We start from the raw sequence: 18,142 nt of genomic DNA on the forward strand, positions 1-18,142 counted from the left end.
AATGTTTTCGAGCTCGAAATCATGCTCAAGTCCGACTTGTTAATTTAATCAAATGAACTCGAATGAACTTTTTTCGAGCCAAGACCCGAATAGCTCGTGAGCGGATTGATTTATTTACACCCCTACTTGGCTTGGGCCAAAATCCAATCCTAAAAGGGATAGGGGTGAAAGAGACAAAAGTCCAAAAGGCCCCCTCTTCTCTCTTCCTCCACCTTGCCTCCGGGTGAGGCTAGCATGTTGGAGCAATTAGTGTGACCTTAGGTTTTGATGTTTGGGCAAGGGTTTAAGTTAAGTTATTTTTGTATTTGATATGCGCTTATGAGTGTGCAGATGCAAAGGCAAAGTCCAAGTGTAATCTTGTCAAAGAAAAATCTAAGTGTGATCTTGGCAAATGAGAAGTCCAAGTGGGAGTCTTTGCGGTGTAAGTCCAAGTGAGAGTCTTGGCGGTGTAAGTCGAAGTGTATAATCTTGACAACATAAGTTGAAGTGTGGCTTCACAATGATGAAATCCCGGGGCGAGGAGCTTAGCAAAGTTGAAATTCTGAAGGTGCATGAGGAGCCTCTTGACACCTGACAACAAAGCAAAAGGTCGAAGGAAGCTCTTGAAGGCAAATTGTTAAGGGTGGAGAAATATCTAAGGGATGCAAGATTGCTGGAGGAAGTTAGAAGACAATGTCAAGTTGTGTGAGCGAAGACGAGTGCTGAGTGATTGTACTCGGGGTAAAAAATCCTAGTGTTAGGGTTTACCACTCGACTGGTATATGTTCTAGTCGACTGGTGGTTGAGAAACAACAAGTGTGAGCTTCTGTTTGCTCAGCCTAAGGTGACCAGTCAACCGATATGATCATCTGGTTAGTCGACTGGGAGAGAACAAAATATTTCTGTTCTCTCAATCGAAGTGGATCAGTCGACGGGTGTCTTCATTAGTTGAATGGTACCAGTCGACTGGTCCTGACATCAGTCGACTTGCATCGAGCCATTAGGGTGTAATGGTCAATTTTTCACAGAGGTCAGTCGACCGGTGACTTTACCAGTCAACTAGTAGCGAGAAAACAGCTTGGATATTTTCTTCCAAACTCTATATAATGGAGTTTAGGATGACTGGCTTGGGTAACAAAATTAGAGGTAGCTAACCCCTAATTAATATCTCCAAGCTCTCGTTAATCCAAGTGTTTATGATCAAGATTGTGGCGAGGTTTCTCTACCAAAAGGGACCCTTTCTTAATATTACCTGTTTCCTCAAATAACTCAATATCCTCATGATTATTATATGTTTCTTGAAATAATATGAGATCTATGTGATTATTATTTATTTCCTTCTATTGCTTTTACTTTTGGAGAGAGAAAATCTTAAAGACTTTTCTCATTAAAGGGTTATTAATGCGTCGTTCATGGGTTATTAAAGAGATTGTTGGGAGGGGGACGAATAGTTCATCGCGCTCATTCGCTTGCTTTATAGATGTTGGCTTCACTCACCAGGACTTTCTAACTACCGAGTTTCACTCACTGAGGCTTTTCATCTGCCTGACTTTACTCACCAAGACTTCCCAACTTCCTAGGTTCACTCACTAGGACTTCCCAGTCAAGTATACATTGATCTACTTGACTCTTCTTCACACCAAACTAGTCAATCATTGACCAGAGGAGAATTGCTCCAAAAATCTCCCTAAATAGATTATTGCACTTGTAAACTCCAAACATTGTCAAACATCAAAACTCAAAATTCAAACTTGAGCTAATTCCTTAGTCAACTTGGTCAACCTTGACCTAGGGAAATTGCACCAACAATCTCTCCCTTTTTGATGTTTGACAATACGTTTAACTTAGGCTAATCTCATAGCTTCAACTTCTTCTTCATGCCAAAGCATGAATGAGAGTTTCCCTTATTCTCCCCCTTAACCCAAAGATTTTCACAATCTCCCCTTGTGAAAATGAGGAATTTTTTAACTTAAACCCTGCATTCTCCCCCTTTAGCACACATCAAAAACTCTCCCCCTGAAAAGTTATCCACACGTTGTTCAACAACCTTGTTGTTTACAGTTGTTTACAACATCACAATGAAAGTCTCATACCCTTCATTGTGCCCAATGCTCACTCTTGAGCATTAATCCATCATTCAATGCTCATCATATCCCAAAGCATTTACACTCAACTAATGAAGATATTCAATCTCCTATTATTTTTTAATGCTCAACCTTGAACATTCATTATCATGAAGGTTTCCAACCTTCCATTGTTTCATCGTTTACAAAGAAAATGTAAATCATGATTTTAAGGATACCTCCCCTTCAAAACATGCTCTAAGTTTTCATCATTGCACCAACAATGACTTGGAAATCCTAAAACGGTAGGAAACCCAAAATTTGAAATTTTGAGGTCTAAAAATCAATATTGAATGCAAACCGCATCCTAAACTTCAAGTTAGTCTTCTTTAACTAATCCAATTTTATTTTCATCAAGAAAACTACCCTTAAATGATCATCAATGAATTTCTTAGGGTTTAGGGTGCTTAACACGACTAAATGTGGCTTAATAGACTGAAATTAGACCATTTCAGCCAAAAATCAGCTTTTCCAATCGATTGAAGTTAGGACTCAATCGATTGATTCAAAAAGGCTTGTCGTGAGAAAGCTATTTAAATCGATCAGCTGATCGATCTATGTAGGGTTCAATCGATCAGTTGATCGATTCCGTGAGCTTTTATTCGTGAAAAAAAATCCAATTCAATTGATCGACCGATCGATTGGGTTTCTAATTTCCTGAAATTAAGTTTTAATTAAAATTCAGAAATACTTCAATAATTCTATAAAATTTTAAAAATCATGAAAATTCATGTAGATATTATTTAAAACATATACTATCATGAAAAAATAGTTTTATAAGAAAATACATCTTATTTTCAAAGATTGGCACAAAATTGGAAACTCTTGAAAAACTTTAATGCTTCTTCCAAGTTTGTGTCCAACTCTTCAATGGTGATTGCTATCAAAAGATACACTTCACAAAGGTTTTCCAAAGACATTTTGAAGTGATTTTCAAAACCAATTTTCAACCATGTTCTCTAGGCTAGATACACATGACTTGTATATTAGTTTTTCCAATGATTGGATAACTTATAACTATGTGTTTTGGATGAAACTAAAACTCAAAAGATGCACTAAATTAATATCTTGAGTTTTGTTCGTCTTCCTAATATCTCACATGTATCGAATGTGTACTAAAACACATACAAGTCAAGTTATAGTCTCTGTGAGATGTAGATTTTGATTTTTGCCCTAAACTAAGGGATCATGTATATCTATCTAGGCATTTTAAAATTGATCATCCACCTAGGATGTCACTTGTTGATTAATGTCATTATCCTTAATTACAAGGAACTTAAAATAATGCATGAAAATGATTATGACATATATCAAAATGTATAATTTTCAAAAGAAAACTTACTATGACTATATGATGTATGTATGACATGATATGATATTTTTGTATTTTTATTTTTCATAATAAATATGAATGCAACATATGATATCATGACATATGAAAAGCAAACAATCATAGCCATTTAACATATATATATATAATCTATCTAAGTATCCCTAATTAATTTTCTTAGCTAAAATTTATCCTAAGTTGCCCTCATCATCAAAGAAAATGTCCAAATCCCAACTTGACATTTCTTTCACCTTTTCTTATTTGTGTCAATTTAAATTAATCATAATTTCTCAAATTTTGATACATTTTACTCTTCCAAAAGAGTAAACAATAAATCCTTCTTTTCAAGGAGTACAACTACTTTGAAAATGTCTTCCAAGTGTCAACTTCTTTAAGGTTATGTTAACTACCCTTCCAACTAGAGTTAACACTCTCTAGACCCATCTAGGATGTAGAGAACACACTCTTAGGAACCCAAAATCTATTGGTACTCCTTGGGTATGTTAGGTACTCACTATGGATAACTTCCCTAGTAACCTTCCTAGTCTTTTTAGAATTCTTGGTCATGTTGGGCTCTACTAGGTCAATTCTAAGGATAACTTCCCTTGTGACCTTCCTAGTAACTTTCTTAGACTTCTTAGAAGCCTTAGTCATATTGATCTTCTCAAAGTTAACTCTAGGGATGGTCTCCCTTGTAACCTTGACTTGACCCCTAGACCTAGGATTGGTTCTATAACTATATGGAATCCTATGGTATGATGTCACACATCCTTCTTGGCTTTAAATTTGTATCCCAACCCTCTATGTCCATTGGATGATTCTTGTTTATCTATTCCTAAACCTAGATTATGTCTATTTGACCCTTTTAAGATTCTTTCCATTTTCTTTAGGGTCTTCTCTAATTTATCAAACCTTAACCTCAAAACTTGATTTTCAATCCTTAAATCCATAGATTTAGAATTTTCTTAATTCCCATGAGCATTTTATTTTTAGACATATATCTAAAATTCTTAGAGTTCTTGCCTAATTTGTTATCTACCTTCCTAACCTTATGTGAGATAGTTTTTGCATGATACGCTACATATTTTTCCTTAATCTTATCATGCTTCCTATTTTCATGATAGATAACATTAAAATGATATAACCTCCACCTAACATGCTTTTTATCATGTGTCAAAGGAATTTGTTCAATAAATGATACCTTGAGTTTCCCCTTAGAAGATCCCTCTTAACTTGAGCTTCCTCCTTTGACTTTGGCCTGATTCTTCCCCTTTGGACACTAGTTTCGGCAATGTTCATTTTGTTTACACAAGAAGCACACAATGCGCTCCTTGCTCTTATGTACCATGGGGTTGACCTCCTTGGGCTTCTCCTTGCCTTTTGGTGTCACTTGGCTCTTATTTCTGGTCAATTTGGGACACTTACTCTTGTAGTATCCTTTTTCCCTGCACTCAAAACAAATGATACGATCGATATGATCTTTATTATTTACAATTAGAATTTTTATACCTTTACTTGTAGGAGTGACACTTTCTTCATTTGATCTAGATGAAGAGACTTCTTCTTAATTCGATATTAATGTTCCACGCTCCCCCTCAATCCTTGAGGCGAATGTCTCTTCATCATCATCCTCATGCACTTAAAATAAGGAGTATATTCCTTTGCCTTTGTCTTCATATTCTATAGAGGATGAACCTTCTACTTCTTTCGATGTTGAGCATCTCTCAACTTCGGATTCCTCTTCTTCTTGATCTAATGAGTTGCCCTATTTAGATTCTTCATGATTTTGTATAGTGGAGGAATCTTCGTGGATTCTTGCCAATTTACTCCAAAACTCCTTAGCATCCTCAAATTCTTCTATCTTGCTCAAGATGTTGTTAGGCAATAAATTGACTAATAGCTTGGTCACTTTATCATTAGCCTCACACTTTGGATTTGCTCTTGGCTTCATTTGCTCCTTTTGATGAGTTTGTCTTTTGAATCTCTTGAAGCTTAAAAGTTTTCCATTAGAGCAAATCATTGCTCTATCTCCATTATTAAGAAGTTTTCGATTCTTGATTTCCAAGAATTGAAGCTCATGGATGTGAATGGTGGAGGCATCCTTGTGTCGTATTCAAGTTCATCTCGGAAATCCATTTGAAGTTAAGCTTTTGAAATCTTTAACTTGATGAAATTGGTGCTCCAACTTCTTCTTCCTCTAGCTCTTTGCGAGCGTCCTCCAATCGATCGCCTGATCGATTGGCCTAGCCTCAATCGATCAACTGATCGATTGGGCTGTCCTTGCTCGTGAAACTCTCTCAATCGATAAACTGATCGATTGGGCTCTGGTTCAATCGATCGGCTGATCGATTGACTAACTCTAACTTGATTAACTCAAGTCTAGGGTCGCAAACCCAACATTTGGTCAATCGTGACCTGTTGGAACTCGATCATGTCTAACATCTAATCAACCTTGACCTGTTAGGACTTTGTTATCAAGTGCACAGTCAATCCTTGACTCACTTGAATTTTTTTAGCTATGTCAAATATTCGATCCTCCATGATCCACTTGATAAGGTCATTAATAAATTTATTTAGGTTAGTTCAATAGTAATAAAATATATGTATAATAAATAAATTTGCACAACAATCTCGTGCTCCAGCTTAATTTTATTTATTTGGAAAATTTTGAAATATTAATAACTATTATTAGTCAATTGAAACCGGTTCGCGTCGTATTCATTTACTTAAATGCACATGAAGTTAGTTATGTGTTGCTTGTTCCTTAAATACCTGCCAAAAATTTAAATGTTCGATTCGATAAAATTTATTTATATTAATTCAACAATAAAATATATAAATTTGTACACTAATAATTTTAGTTTATTAAAGTTTATAAATAAATTTATTTATTAATTTAAATAGAATTTGATTATAAATATATCTTTAATTTTTTTATTTAGATATATAAAATTTATAGTTTAAAATTATATCTTAAAAAATAAGAAAATAATTTAAGTTTTATGAATCAGGAGAATTAATTTATAAGGACAATAAAATTGTTAATTAAGTTGGATGAGAATTAAATAAACTAAATTAATTAATTAATAGGCACGGTAAAGCATTTTGAAATAAATTTAAATAAACTAAATTTGCATGTAGTCCCTAATCATAAACTCATCTTTTTATGCAGTCCCCATCCATAAAAATCTTTGTTTCCACTCCCTAATCAAATATATTTACCTAATTGTCCATGATACTTTTCGATATAAAATGTCTAAAAATCAGTATATTTCCTTTTAAATTCAGTACATTAAATTAGAATCTAGTACATTTTCTATCAAATTGAGTATGATTCTTTTTTCACCTCAATTGAATGGAAAATATAATAGATTTTTTAAAAATGATACTCAATTTGATGAAAAATATATTAGATTTTTTAAAATGGTAAATGGTGCTGAATTTACGAGAAATTATATTAAACAAGAAAAAAATCGTGCTCAATTTAATAGAAAATATACTCAATTCTAGTTTAATGTGCTAAATTTGATAGGAATTATACTCATTTTTAGACTATTTGTACTGAAAAAATATGAGGATTAATTTTGATAGAAAATATACTCAATTCCAATAAAATACTGGATTGAATAGTACATACAAAATTATGATTTTTTTATTTACAATTATGTTTCTTTTGAGTATTTTTTAAGTCACTTTAAATCGAACGACTCTGCTCGCTGTTGTCCTTCATTGCAGATCTATGGCTTCTTCCTTCTCCTTCCTCCTCCTCCTCTTCGTTTTCCCTTTCGCCGCGCTCCTCCTCGCCCTTGCGGTCCTCGTCCGCCCCCGACCGGCGCGGATCCCCCTCAAGGGGAGGCACCTGCTCGTCTCCGGCGGTTCAAGCGGCATCGGCCTCGCCATCGCGCGCCGCGCCGCCGCCGAGGGAGCCCGCGTCTCCATCCTCGCGCGAGATCGCTCCCGCCTCGACGAAGCACGGGAAACCATACGCCTCGCCACCGGCGTCGACGCATCGGTCATCGCGGTTGACGTCCGCGATGCCGAGGGCGTCGCCCGCGCCATCGAAGCCCTTGACCCCGTCGACGTCCTCATCTGCAACCAAGGCGTGTTCGTGCCGCAGGAGCTCGATCTGCAGAGCCTAGATGAGGTCAGATTCATGGTCGATGTCAACCTCATGGGCACATTTCACCTGATCAAGGCTGCTCTGCCTGCCATGAAGAAGAGGGCCAGAGAGACTGGCATCCCCGCATCAATTGCCCTAATGTCCTCCCAAGCTGGTCAGGTATCCATATTCCTCCCCTATTCCAAATTGTTTACTTTCTATGTCAGCTTTAATTTATTTATTTTTTACTTTGAATTTGATATAAAATTTTATCATAAATTGATAATTAAGATTGATAAACAGGAAGCACAACTATTTGAAATTTAAGAAGCACGATCCATTAAAGCTGAATCAAGCAAGACTTAATTTTTATATAGAAAAAATCTTGCAAGATCAAGTTACTAAATCTAACAAAGGGAAATTGTGTGATCAATATTTGATGATCTGAAATACGTCGAGAAGCATTCAAAGGTTATCAATATTAGCCTTTTCCTGTTTAATCTTATAATTTTTCTACTGTAATCTTGTATTACTCAGGAAAAATGGAAAACATACTAATATTTAAAAGGTGAATCCCTGCCGCATACTAAGAATCAGTGTTTTTTTCTTCTTACTGTCAATGGTAAGCACTTGCAATAAACTAGAATAAACTATGGCTAATCTGAATGATGAGTATTTTGTCTTGCAGGTGGGTGTTTATGGTTATACGGCATACTCAGCTAGTAAATTTGCACTTCGTGGTCTTGCAGAGGCATTGCAACATGAGGTTGTTGCAGATAATATTCATGTCACTCTCATATTCCCTCCAGATACTGAAACACCAGGGCTTGCTGAAGGTTAGTTTCAAAGGCTCATGCTATTTATTGTTTCTTTCCCTCAACCAAAATTGATAATGTTACTTCACCTATTTATAAGGCATGCATGTTTATGTTAGTGTGTTTAAATTGTTCTCTCATGTTATTGTCAGTGGAATATTGGATAGCTGTTCGGGTAGAATGTCTTTTCTTAGATGAGTTTGAAAATTTTGTTACACAACATTCAAGTTCATTACGTTTTTAAACATCTAAATCAAATCCTTGTCCAAATAATTCCTTATCTACAGCGTAAGGTAAGATAGAGTGAAGACAGCTTGCCACTATTTCTTTTGACATAAGCCTGTGTAGTTTATTTGAATGGAAAGAGTTGGGAGTGAAGAATTATATTATTATGACTAAAGCAAGAACAATCACACTTATATACCTACTACTCTATGCCACCAAATGACCAAATATAATATTTGAGTGAACTATTATCTTCAGTGCATATAATTATTAATTCTAACATTCCCCTTACAAGATGAATATAGGGACAAATTATAAACAATCCCAAAGAAAAAGAGAGATAAAATTTCCGATTTTTACTCTTGTGATTAAGAGTAAAATATCAAGGGAGGTTGAAAAGAGATAACATCAAAGTAAAGATATAAATTCTCTATGACATATGTGCAAAATTTTAAAATTTACAGTGATTGTTTTTGCTAATTTAAAAGTGAAAATGCATATTGACATACTTGTAAGGGCAGTGTGTGTTTCTCCACCGTCTATGTTTATGAATTGCAGAGTTGAAGCGAAGACCAGAGGTTACAAACAAAATTGCAGCATCCACAGGTGGCATGAAGGCTGATGAAGTCGCGCAAATAGCCTTGAATGGGATCAAGTCAGCACTATTCGTTGTTCCTTGCAACTTTGAGGGAGCCATGCTTTGCATTGCAACAGCTGGTTTGTCTCCTCAACCATCCATCTTCATGGCATTCAGAGAGGTTCTCGGTGCAAGCCTCATGCGCCTCGTAGGGTTGTGCTTCCAGTGGAATTGGTTTGGGGTCATAAGCGACACGCCAAGAAGGGCATGTAGGGCCGAGTAGTTTCTTGGTCTTTTGGATATGTACTCATAAAGTTTTAGAACTTAATGTAGTTCAATAAGAGAACAAATGCAATGTCAACTAACTCTTTTAAGTTGTAAAATACTTCTTGTGTGTTTGATCTCCTTAATACAAAGGACCGTTGTGTTAGGATAAATTATTCTTCATGATTTATCTGTCCATATTTAGCCGGTGAACCGACGATACTAGACCGCCTTATATGAGTATTATCATCTTTTTCTCCAACTAACCCTTCAAGTTTTATGGAAATGAGTTCAGTTATAAGTAGTGGATTGGTATCAGTTAAGCAACTAATTGAGTATAATTTAGTTAAACCTTGGAACGCAGGTGCAAAAGTAAAATTAGGTACTCGATTTAAATATTTCATAAACTTTTATTTTACTATTTTATTAAAAATGTATCCTCTTTATTAATTAATTTTGATAAATTCTAAAATGAAATTATGTTAATGTCCTTTTTTTCACATCAAAAATAAAAGTTGAAGATTCGGCTTCGGTTTATTATTAAAAATTTTTTTCATAAATCAATCAATGATTTAGAGTACGAGATTCAGCTACGATATATTATTAAAAAAATTTCTCATTAATCAATCAGAAATTTAGAATTCGAGATTTTAGCTTTGACGTATTATTAAAAAAATTTCTCATTAATCAATTAAAAATCTAAAAAAAAATTATTAAAGTAGTTTGTTATTGGGATTCTTGAGAGTCACCCTAACATTACATACGCAATCAGGGACAAAGACACGTGTAGTTTTGGTAGGCAGTTGCCCACCTCAAATTTTTATATATATCCTTACAAGTGTATAAAATTATAAAACTATTAAAGTCTTGTCCTACTTAAAAAAAAATAAAAATAGGAATAATGTTTAAAAATTAAAATTAATTTTTATAAGTCAATTTTTTTTTTATCAACGTTTCCTGGTATTGCTCCACCTGATATAGTGTGTCACGATCCCTCGTATACAGTACAAAACTGAAATGTATTTGATGAAGAAAATACGAGGCGGAATAGTCTATTCCACAAGAATTGAATATCCAATTATATTTTAAAAAAAAGGGAGAAAAAACACGAGAGAGAGAGAGAGTTGTGTTTCTGCTTTTTCGACAGCTCTCTCTTTATGGAGATCTCATGCTTCAGCTTTATTTTATTTATTTGAATTTTTTTAAAACATTAATAACTATTATTAGTACATCGAAACAAGTTGTTGAATTCATTTACATTAAATTTTGCATGTAAATGTGCAGTGATGCTTGGTGCTATAAATGTGCAGTGATTTTATATTGTTGTAAAGAGGTGCTTTTGGCACCCCTCTGACACGCCTCCCTTCCGGCTCCATCTTCAATCTTCCATTTATATCCTTGCAATCTGATTTTTATTCGTTCTTTTTTTTTTGGAGTTTTTTTAAGTTTTGTTTATTTTTTTATTGGTTTTATTTTATCAATTATTTTTAAGAATTAAAAAGGGTAAGAGGAGAGGTTGTAACATGTCAAAAGTTAGAGAAAATAGTTTAAAGAAAGAGTGAAATTTTGACATGTCAATGATTAGAATATGGGTAATTTAAGAGAGATGTTTTCCGTACCCTTGTGACATTTTTTTTTCCAGGCTCCATCTTAAATTTTAATTTTATTTATGTTTATATCTTTTTTATTGGTTTAGTTTTATTTTTTTTAACTAGTTTTTTTAGTTTTTTTTATCAGTTTTTTTTTAATAATTTTTTTAAATTATATGTTTGTAATCTTTAGATAAATTTTAGGATTTATTATTTGTAAAAATTTTAAAAATATCAAAATATATATATATATATAAACTAATAAAAATACTAATACTTAATAGTAAATACATTTATAATTTATAAATAAATATTTTTTAAAATGAAAAAAATTTGATAATCTCAGTTAATCTCATTAACTATCCTTGAGATTAACTATCCTTAGATAATCGGTCCGGTCCTACGAAAATTTTCCACCAGCTACCAAGGTAAATCAAGAAGCGCACGCGGCAACCAACCCAGAAACTCAACATCTTTTGGTTGCATCCCTTATTTGGAAGAGTTTTTTTTTTTGCAAATATGTCATAGTTGGGAATTGAACCGTGAGTGCCTAGGTAATAATCTGGATGTCCTACCGCAGGATCATAACCTCGGGGACAGAGCCAAATCTCTTGGTCCATAAAAAAATGGACCAGGCGATGGACCACTCTTAATTGTGGTTGGATTGTGGCCACGATCCAACCGTAATTGATTGCAATACCTTTCTAGATTCAACGTCCCCTCCAGGTTATAGTTTGGGTCGGTGCGGACGGCTGAAGGCCGCCTAAAAGCCGTCAGATGTGGGCAAGTGGTCAGGCTGTTGGGCGCCAAGTGGGCAGTAGGGATCTTCTGGTCCGCAAATTATGGACCAGGGAATGGTCCATTGCATGAGGACCCTTGATTTGGATAGACTCCACCTTTAAATAGGTAGGGTCTATCCAAATCAAGGATCTAAAAAAGTAAATCATCCTCTGATCCGCAATTTGTAAACTAGAGGATCCGGCCTCCCAAGTGGAAGCGGCTTTCAGACGACTTCTGATCGCCTGCTCTTATCCAAATTATAACCTAGATGAAACGGTGCATCAAAAAAGGTATCATAATTAATTGCGACCAGATCGCGATCAAGATCTAGCTACAATTAAGAATGATCTATCTCTTGGTCCACTTTTCTATGAGTTAGAAGATCTGCTCCTCCTGATATATAATAATATAAATATATATATATATATATAAATAAAAAATTTAATCAATATTATCTTTAAATTTTACTTTGACGCACTTAAAAGTGTACATATTATTTCGTACCACGAATAAACATGAATCATATCGAATGACATAGGTTAAAAATTATATAAAATGAAAAATAAAAAAAAATGATTAAAAAGAAAACTAAATTAAAATTAAATAAAATTGAAAACAAAAAATATAAATAAAAGAGTTGAAAGAAAGAAGAGGGGTAGAAAAGTCATTTCAAAGGGAGACAAAAGGGAAGGTTGTGTCCAGGGAGGTGGAGAAGCAGTTCGCCTCATGCTAAGTACGGATTTCAAGAATTTTCAGGTGAAGATTGTGACGAATTATAAGCGATTTTTTTTAATCGATAACGGACCTGGAAAAAAATAGACCAACTGACTAAATGTTCATGAGCATCTAGTAAGTTCGAAAAATTAGATATTATATATATATATATATAATTATAATTTTTTATAATCTACAATTATATTTAAAAAAGAAGAAAATAATTTTAAGTTTTATGAAATCAGTATAATTAATTCATAAAGACCACTCTGCTCACTGACCTTCATTGCAGACCAATGGCTTCTTCCCTCTACTTCCTCCTCCTCCTCTTCGTTTTCCCTTTCGCCGCGCTCCTCCTCGCCCTTGCGGTCCTCGTCCGCCCCCGACCGGCGCGGATCCCCCTCAAGGGGCGGCACGTGCTCGTCTCCGGCGGGTCCAGCGGCATCGGCCTCTCCCTCGCTCGCCGCGCCGCCGCCGAGGGAGCCCGCGTCTCCATCCTCGCGCGAGATCGCTCCCGCCTCTCCGACGCACGGGAAACCATCCGCCTCGCCACCGGCGTCGACGCATCGGTTATCGCGGTTGACGTCCGCGATGCCGAGGGCGTCGCCCGCGCCATCGAAGCCCTTGACCCCGTCGACGTCCTCATCTGCAACCAAGGCGTGTTCGTGCCGCAGGAGCTCGATCTGCAGAGCCTAGATGAGGTCAGATTCATGGTCGATGTCAACCTCATGGGCACATTTCACCTGATCAAGGCTGCGCTGCCTGCCATGAAGAAGAGGGCCAGAGAGACTGGCATCCCCGCATCAATTGCCCTAATGTCCTCCCAAGCTGGTCAGGTATCCATATTCCTCCCCTATTCCAAATTGTTTTCTTTCTATGTCAGCTTTAATTTATTTATTTTTTACTTTGAATTTGATATAAAATTTTATCATAAATTGATGATTAAGATTGATAAACAGGAACCCTAAGTATTTGAAATTCAAGCAACACGATTCATTAAAGGTGAATCAAGCAAGACTTGTACATTTCATAATGAGAAATTTCAAGTTACCATATCTAACAAAGGGAAATTGTGTGATCAATATTTGATGATCTGAAATATGTCGAGAAGCATTTCAAAGGTCATCAATATCAGCCTTTTCCTGTTTAATCTTATAATTTTTCTACAGTAAACTTGGATTACTCAGGATAAAATGGAAAACATACTAATATTTAAAAGGTGAATCCTTTCCACATATTGTATCCTGAACTGTTAACCATCTCAAATTTGGTTAGCAGGATTCTATTTAAGAATCAGTGTTTTTTTTTTATCTTACTGTCAATGGTAAGCACTCACAATAAACTAGAATAAACTATGGCTAATCTGAACGATGAGTATTTTGTCATGCAGGTGGGTGTTTATGGTTATACGGCATACTCAGCTAGTAAATTTGCACTTCGAGGTCTTGCAGAGGCATTGCAACATGAGGTTGTTGCAGATCATATTCATGTCACTCTCATATTTCCTCCAGATACTGAAACACCAGGGCTTGCTGAAGGTTAGTTTCAAAGACTCATGCTATTTATTGTTTCATTTTCCTCATCCAAAATTTATAATGCTTGTTACTATTTCTTTAAACATAAGCCTGTGTAGCTTATTTGAATGGAAGGAGTTGGGAGTGAAGAAATTATATTATTATGACTAAAGCAAGAAAAATCACACTGATATATCGACTTACTCTATGCCACTAAGTGTTAATATCAAGAGAGGTTGAAGAGAGTCTGGCATCACTTCAAGGGATGAAAAGATGTAGGAGAGTTATATATAATTAAATTGAAGATAAAAATTCTCTATCGCATATGCAAAATTTTAAAATTTACAGTGATTGCTTTTGCTAATTTAAAAGTGAAAATTGCATATTGACATAGTTGTTAGGGTGGTGTGTGTTTCTCAACCGTCTATATTCCGAATTGCAGAGTTGAAGCGAAGACCAGAGGTTACAAACAAAATTGCAGCATCCTCAGGTGGCATGAAGGCTGATAAAGTTGCCCAAATAGCCTTGAACGGGATCAAGTCTGCTCTATTCGTTGTTCCTTGCAACTTTGAGGGAGTCATGCTTTGCATTGCAACAGCCGGTATGTCTCCTCAACCATCCATCTTCATGGCATTCAGAGAGGTTCTCGGTGCAAGCCTTATGCGCCTCGTAGGGTTGTGCTTCCAGTGGAGTTGGTTTGGGGTCATAAAGAAGTGGCACACCGAGAAGGGAATGTAGTCAAGTTCCCTCCCTCTTGATGAGTTTTCATTCTGCTGGTCAATGAAGAAGGCCGAGTAGTTTCTTGGTATTTTGGATATGTAAAGTTCATGTAGTTCAATGAGAGAACAAATGCAATGTCAACTAACTATCCAAGTTGTGTCGTAATGGGTTCAATATGTGTTAAGCTACAAGGTAGTGGATTGGTATCAGTTAAGCGACTAATTGAGTCTAATTTAGTGATATACACTGACATTAACCCTATTTTAATTTTGCAAATTGTGTGATAAAGTCACTATGTTCAGAGTGGAACTGTTACGACAAACATAGAACTGCATTGTAGATAAAGCTTAAGAAAGATCAAATGCAGAGTAGGAATTTACCATGAAAGAAAAATGAAAAACAATGAGATCGATATAACCTTCAGATGATTCTCGCAGAAGGAACAAGGATAGAGAAGGCATGGAGCTTATAGGTAGCATCAACATATTGCAACCAGTCATACATCAGTTGTCCGGACAAGCATCAGCATACCGTTCAGACGAGGTTGTTTATACCCGATGAAAAATTCTCAGTTTTCTTTTTTTGTTTTCATCTTGTGTTTCAGCGTAAAGGTTTGTTCGCGGAACAATCTGGCATGAACCTCACAGTCATGCCTGCTGTAGTTGCTGTTCGAGCAGCACTAGTATATAATGCCCTTGGCATTGCCTTCAGTCTTACCTGCAATAAGTGATTCATTAACCCTATCAACAAAAGAAATAAAAAAAGATCAATGCAACCTAGTCATCTTTTAAAAAAAAATGGAATTTAAGCCTAAGGATTGTTTGTAATTGAATGGAGAGCAATGAGCACACCTGTTCTGTGACCTTTGCAAACAAGAGAAATCGTTCTAACATTACCAGAACCCATTACATGAGCATGCTCCATTCTTGAAGTGGTGAAACCGGTATCGATCTCTGACGATGATCTCCCGATTGTACAACCTTGAAATCGACTCAATTGCAATGTGGCAATATTTGCATACTCGAAGATTTTTGACAATTCTTAGCAATGTGCTAGGCTTTGTACTAATCAAACCAAAGGCAATGGCCAACCTCTCACTGTGGTGGCATGACTTTTCATGAGAAAGAGTTCGGTGAAGATGAATGAACTCGTCGACCATGGCGTATATTTGCTGGGCTTGTGGGTGCAACTTGTCGCCCTTTTGGAATTCGTGAATGATGCCATCTACCTCAATTAGGCTGCATCCTGGAGTCTTCCTGACCTTGTTCTTCCTCATTGTTTTCCTTATCTGATATCCATCTTTGCGACGATTAGAGGAGGCATACAGATTTGACATGAGAATATAAGCTCCTTCCTCGTCCGGGTCTAGCTCTACAATACGTTCCAAGGCAGTTTCCCCGATATCTACCTCTGAGTAGTTTTTACAAGCACCTAGAAGAGATCCCCATATGAACTCATCAGGCTCAATAGGCATGCTCGAAATGAATTCTTGTGCTTCATCTAGCATCCCTGCTCGTGCAAACATATCGACCACGCAACCATAGTGCTCGATCTTTGCAGTGAGGTTATACGTCGCCGTAATGCTCCTGAAATGACGAAGGCCAATTTCAACGAAACCGGCATGGCTGCACGCTGACAGAATTCCAATAAATGTGACTTCATTTGGCCTCACACCGGCTCTCAACATGTCATCGAAGAGTGTAAGTGACTCATCTCCTCGACCGTGCATTGCCAGTCCAACAATCATGGAAGTGAAAGTGTAGACATCCCTGTGAAACATGCTGCTAAAAACCTCCATGGCCGGACCGATCATCCCGCATTTGGCATACATGTCAACCAAGGCATTCCCTACGATACCATCCGCTTCGATGCCTTTTCTACTGAGGCAAGCATGAACCCACCTTCCTAGCTCAAGTGCACCAAGACTTGCACAAGAGTTAAGCACTGGAACCAGCGTAAAGCCGTCGGGCTGCACATCATCGCACTGCATTTGCCTGAACAGCACCAAGGCCATCTCGAACTCACCGTTGTTAGCTAGCCCGGCAATCATGGAGTTCCAAGAGACGACGTTCCTCAAGGGCATTTTGTCGAACACCTCGCGAGCAGAGTCAATGTCGCCGCACTTGGAATACATGTCTACAAGAGCATTGTCAATGAAGACGTCGGCATCCAAATGAAAGGCATCAACGCACCTTCGCAACTTCCTACCCAATTCCAAGTCCCCGATCTCAGCGCAGGCCGACAGGACCGCGACAATGGTCATTCCATCCACTCTCAGATTCTCATCCACCATCTCGAAGAACACTTTGACGGCATCTTTCGGGTGGCCTGCCTTCGTGAACCCCGAAATCATAGTAGTCCAAGAGACCAAGTCCCTCTCAGGAAATCCATCAAACAGCTTCTTCGCACAACCGATCTCTCCGCACACAAAGTACAACCTGATAAGGCTATTTCTAACATACACATCGGCGTCGAACCCCATCTTCGCCGTGTGTGCGTGGAGGGCGACCCCGGCCCGGAACGCGTGGGCGTCGGCGAGGAGCTTGAGAAGGGGAGGAAAGGTGAAATTATCCGGAAAGGTACCTCTTTTCAGCGAATCGCTGTACGAGGCGATGGATGTCGACGCGGCCAAATCCTTATTGCCGGCGCGGAGGCGGGCGAGGAGGGATCGAGCGTGGTTTACGCCCAAGGAGGCCGTGGGTGCGTGGCCTTGCTTGATCTCGTCCGTGGAGGCGATGGAATCCGAGCGGAGAAGGAAGGGGAGAGGCGAAGCCGAAGAGAGTGAAGCAGAGGAAGGAGCGAACGCCATTGCTTCCGCTTCACTGACAGGGTGCATACATAAATAAAGAAAGATAAATGTAAACAATTTAGGGAAAAATAATAGGGCCCCTCAAATTTTATAAATTATCAAAAAGACACCCTTGAGAATTTAAAATTTAAAATTTAAAATTTAGTTATTCTGTAGCAACGAGTTAAGTAGTTTTTATAGCCATTTTATTAAAGTTTAAGTAATTTTAATTAAATTGATAAAAAAATATTTTAATATAATCATGTTTTATATTATATTATAGTTAAAACAAAATAATTAATTTTTGCGTGCTAATAACCACTCGATAACTACTGCATCGTTTATAATAAAACTTAAATTAAAAATATTTTAGATATAAAATATCCAATGAATTACCCTTTTAATTTTTTTATTAAAAAAGTTCGTTTTTCTTTTGTTGATATCTTACAAAATTTAAAAGATCCTTTTAATTTTTACCCATCAATTCAATTATTTTAATTAATAATTATAACATAAAGTAAAATCTCTTTTTAAAGTGTACAATTTTTTTTTTTTAGCAAAAGCCAAAAACATTGTAAGCAAATATTTGCCAGAAGCAACTACGATTTTTTATATGTTTGTTTGT

At 36.7% G+C, this 18,142-nt stretch overlaps 3 protein-coding genes across 8 annotated transcripts; 2 read left to right on the forward strand and 1 right to left on the reverse strand.

Moving 5' to 3' along the window:
- The first annotated feature begins 7,139 nt into the window (after positions 1-7,139).
- On the forward strand, positions 7,140-9,585 carry LOC121989735 (3-dehydrosphinganine reductase TSC10A-like). The gene is made up of 3 exons (XM_042543949.1): positions 7,140-7,711; positions 8,220-8,367; positions 9,130-9,585. The coding sequence occupies exons 1-3, from the start codon at positions 7,172-7,174 to the stop codon at positions 9,429-9,431; spliced, it is 990 nt and encodes a 329-aa protein (XP_042399883.1). The 5' UTR covers positions 7,140-7,171; the 3' UTR covers positions 9,432-9,585.
- A 3,206-nt stretch (positions 9,586-12,791) lies between these two features.
- LOC121989737 (3-dehydrosphinganine reductase TSC10A-like) lies at positions 12,792-14,920 on the forward strand. Its single transcript, XM_042543952.1, has 3 exons — positions 12,792-13,331; positions 13,886-14,033; positions 14,452-14,920. Exons 1-3 carry the CDS (start codon positions 12,792-12,794, stop codon positions 14,745-14,747), a joined length of 984 nt encoding a protein of 327 aa, XP_042399886.1. The 3' UTR covers positions 14,748-14,920.
- LOC121989736 (pentatricopeptide repeat-containing protein At1g08070, chloroplastic-like) lies at positions 13,215-17,559 on the reverse strand. 6 transcript variants are annotated; one of them, XR_006114308.1, is made up of 3 exons: positions 15,581-17,559; positions 15,148-15,446; positions 13,215-13,348 (listed from the first exon to the last, which is right to left on the reverse strand). XR_006114308.1 is itself a non-coding variant. In XM_042543950.1 (2 exons), the coding sequence occupies exon 1, from the start codon at positions 17,536-17,538 to the stop codon at positions 15,622-15,624; it is 1,917 nt and encodes a 638-aa protein (XP_042399884.1). In that variant the 5' UTR covers positions 17,539-17,559; the 3' UTR covers positions 15,042-15,446; positions 15,581-15,621. The 6 variants fall into 6 exon arrangements, 1 of the variants encoding a protein (XP_042399884.1); XR_006114310.1 differs by having other exon boundaries at positions 13,237-13,348; positions 15,110-15,446; XR_006114312.1 differs by lacking the exon at positions 13,215-13,348 and adding an exon at positions 14,443-14,779.
- Positions 17,560-18,142: the final 583 nt, after the last annotated feature.

The sequence above is a fragment of the Zingiber officinale genome, chromosome 6B (assembly GCF_018446385.1).
Source record: "Zingiber officinale cultivar Zhangliang chromosome 6B, Zo_v1.1, whole genome shotgun sequence".
Lineage (NCBI taxonomy): Eukaryota > Viridiplantae > Streptophyta > Magnoliopsida > Zingiberales > Zingiberaceae > Zingiber > Zingiber officinale.

Bases quoted from the DNA above. Each gene is read 5' to 3' on its own strand.
- LOC121989735 (XM_042543949.1), top strand. From the start codon at position 7,172: ATGGCTTCTTCCTTCTCCTTCCTCCTCCTCCTCTTCGTTTTCCCTTTC. The intron at 7,712-8,219 runs GTATCCATATTC...TTTGTCTTGCAG, and splicing joins TGTCCTCCCAAGCTGGTCAG to GTGGGTGTTTATGGTTATAC. The intron at 8,368-9,129 runs GTTAGTTTCAAA...TATGAATTGCAG, and splicing joins AACACCAGGGCTTGCTGAAG to AGTTGAAGCGAAGACCAGAG.
- LOC121989737 (XM_042543952.1), top strand. From the start codon at position 12,792: ATGGCTTCTTCCCTCTACTTCCTCCTCCTCCTCTTCGTTTTCCCTTTC. The intron at 13,332-13,885 runs GTATCCATATTC...TTTGTCATGCAG, and splicing joins TGTCCTCCCAAGCTGGTCAG to GTGGGTGTTTATGGTTATAC. The intron at 14,034-14,451 runs GTTAGTTTCAAA...TCCGAATTGCAG, and splicing joins AACACCAGGGCTTGCTGAAG to AGTTGAAGCGAAGACCAGAG.
- LOC121989736 (XM_042543950.1), bottom strand. From the start codon at position 17,538: ATGGCGTTCGCTCCTTCCTCTGCTTCACTCTCTTCGGCTTCGCCTCTC.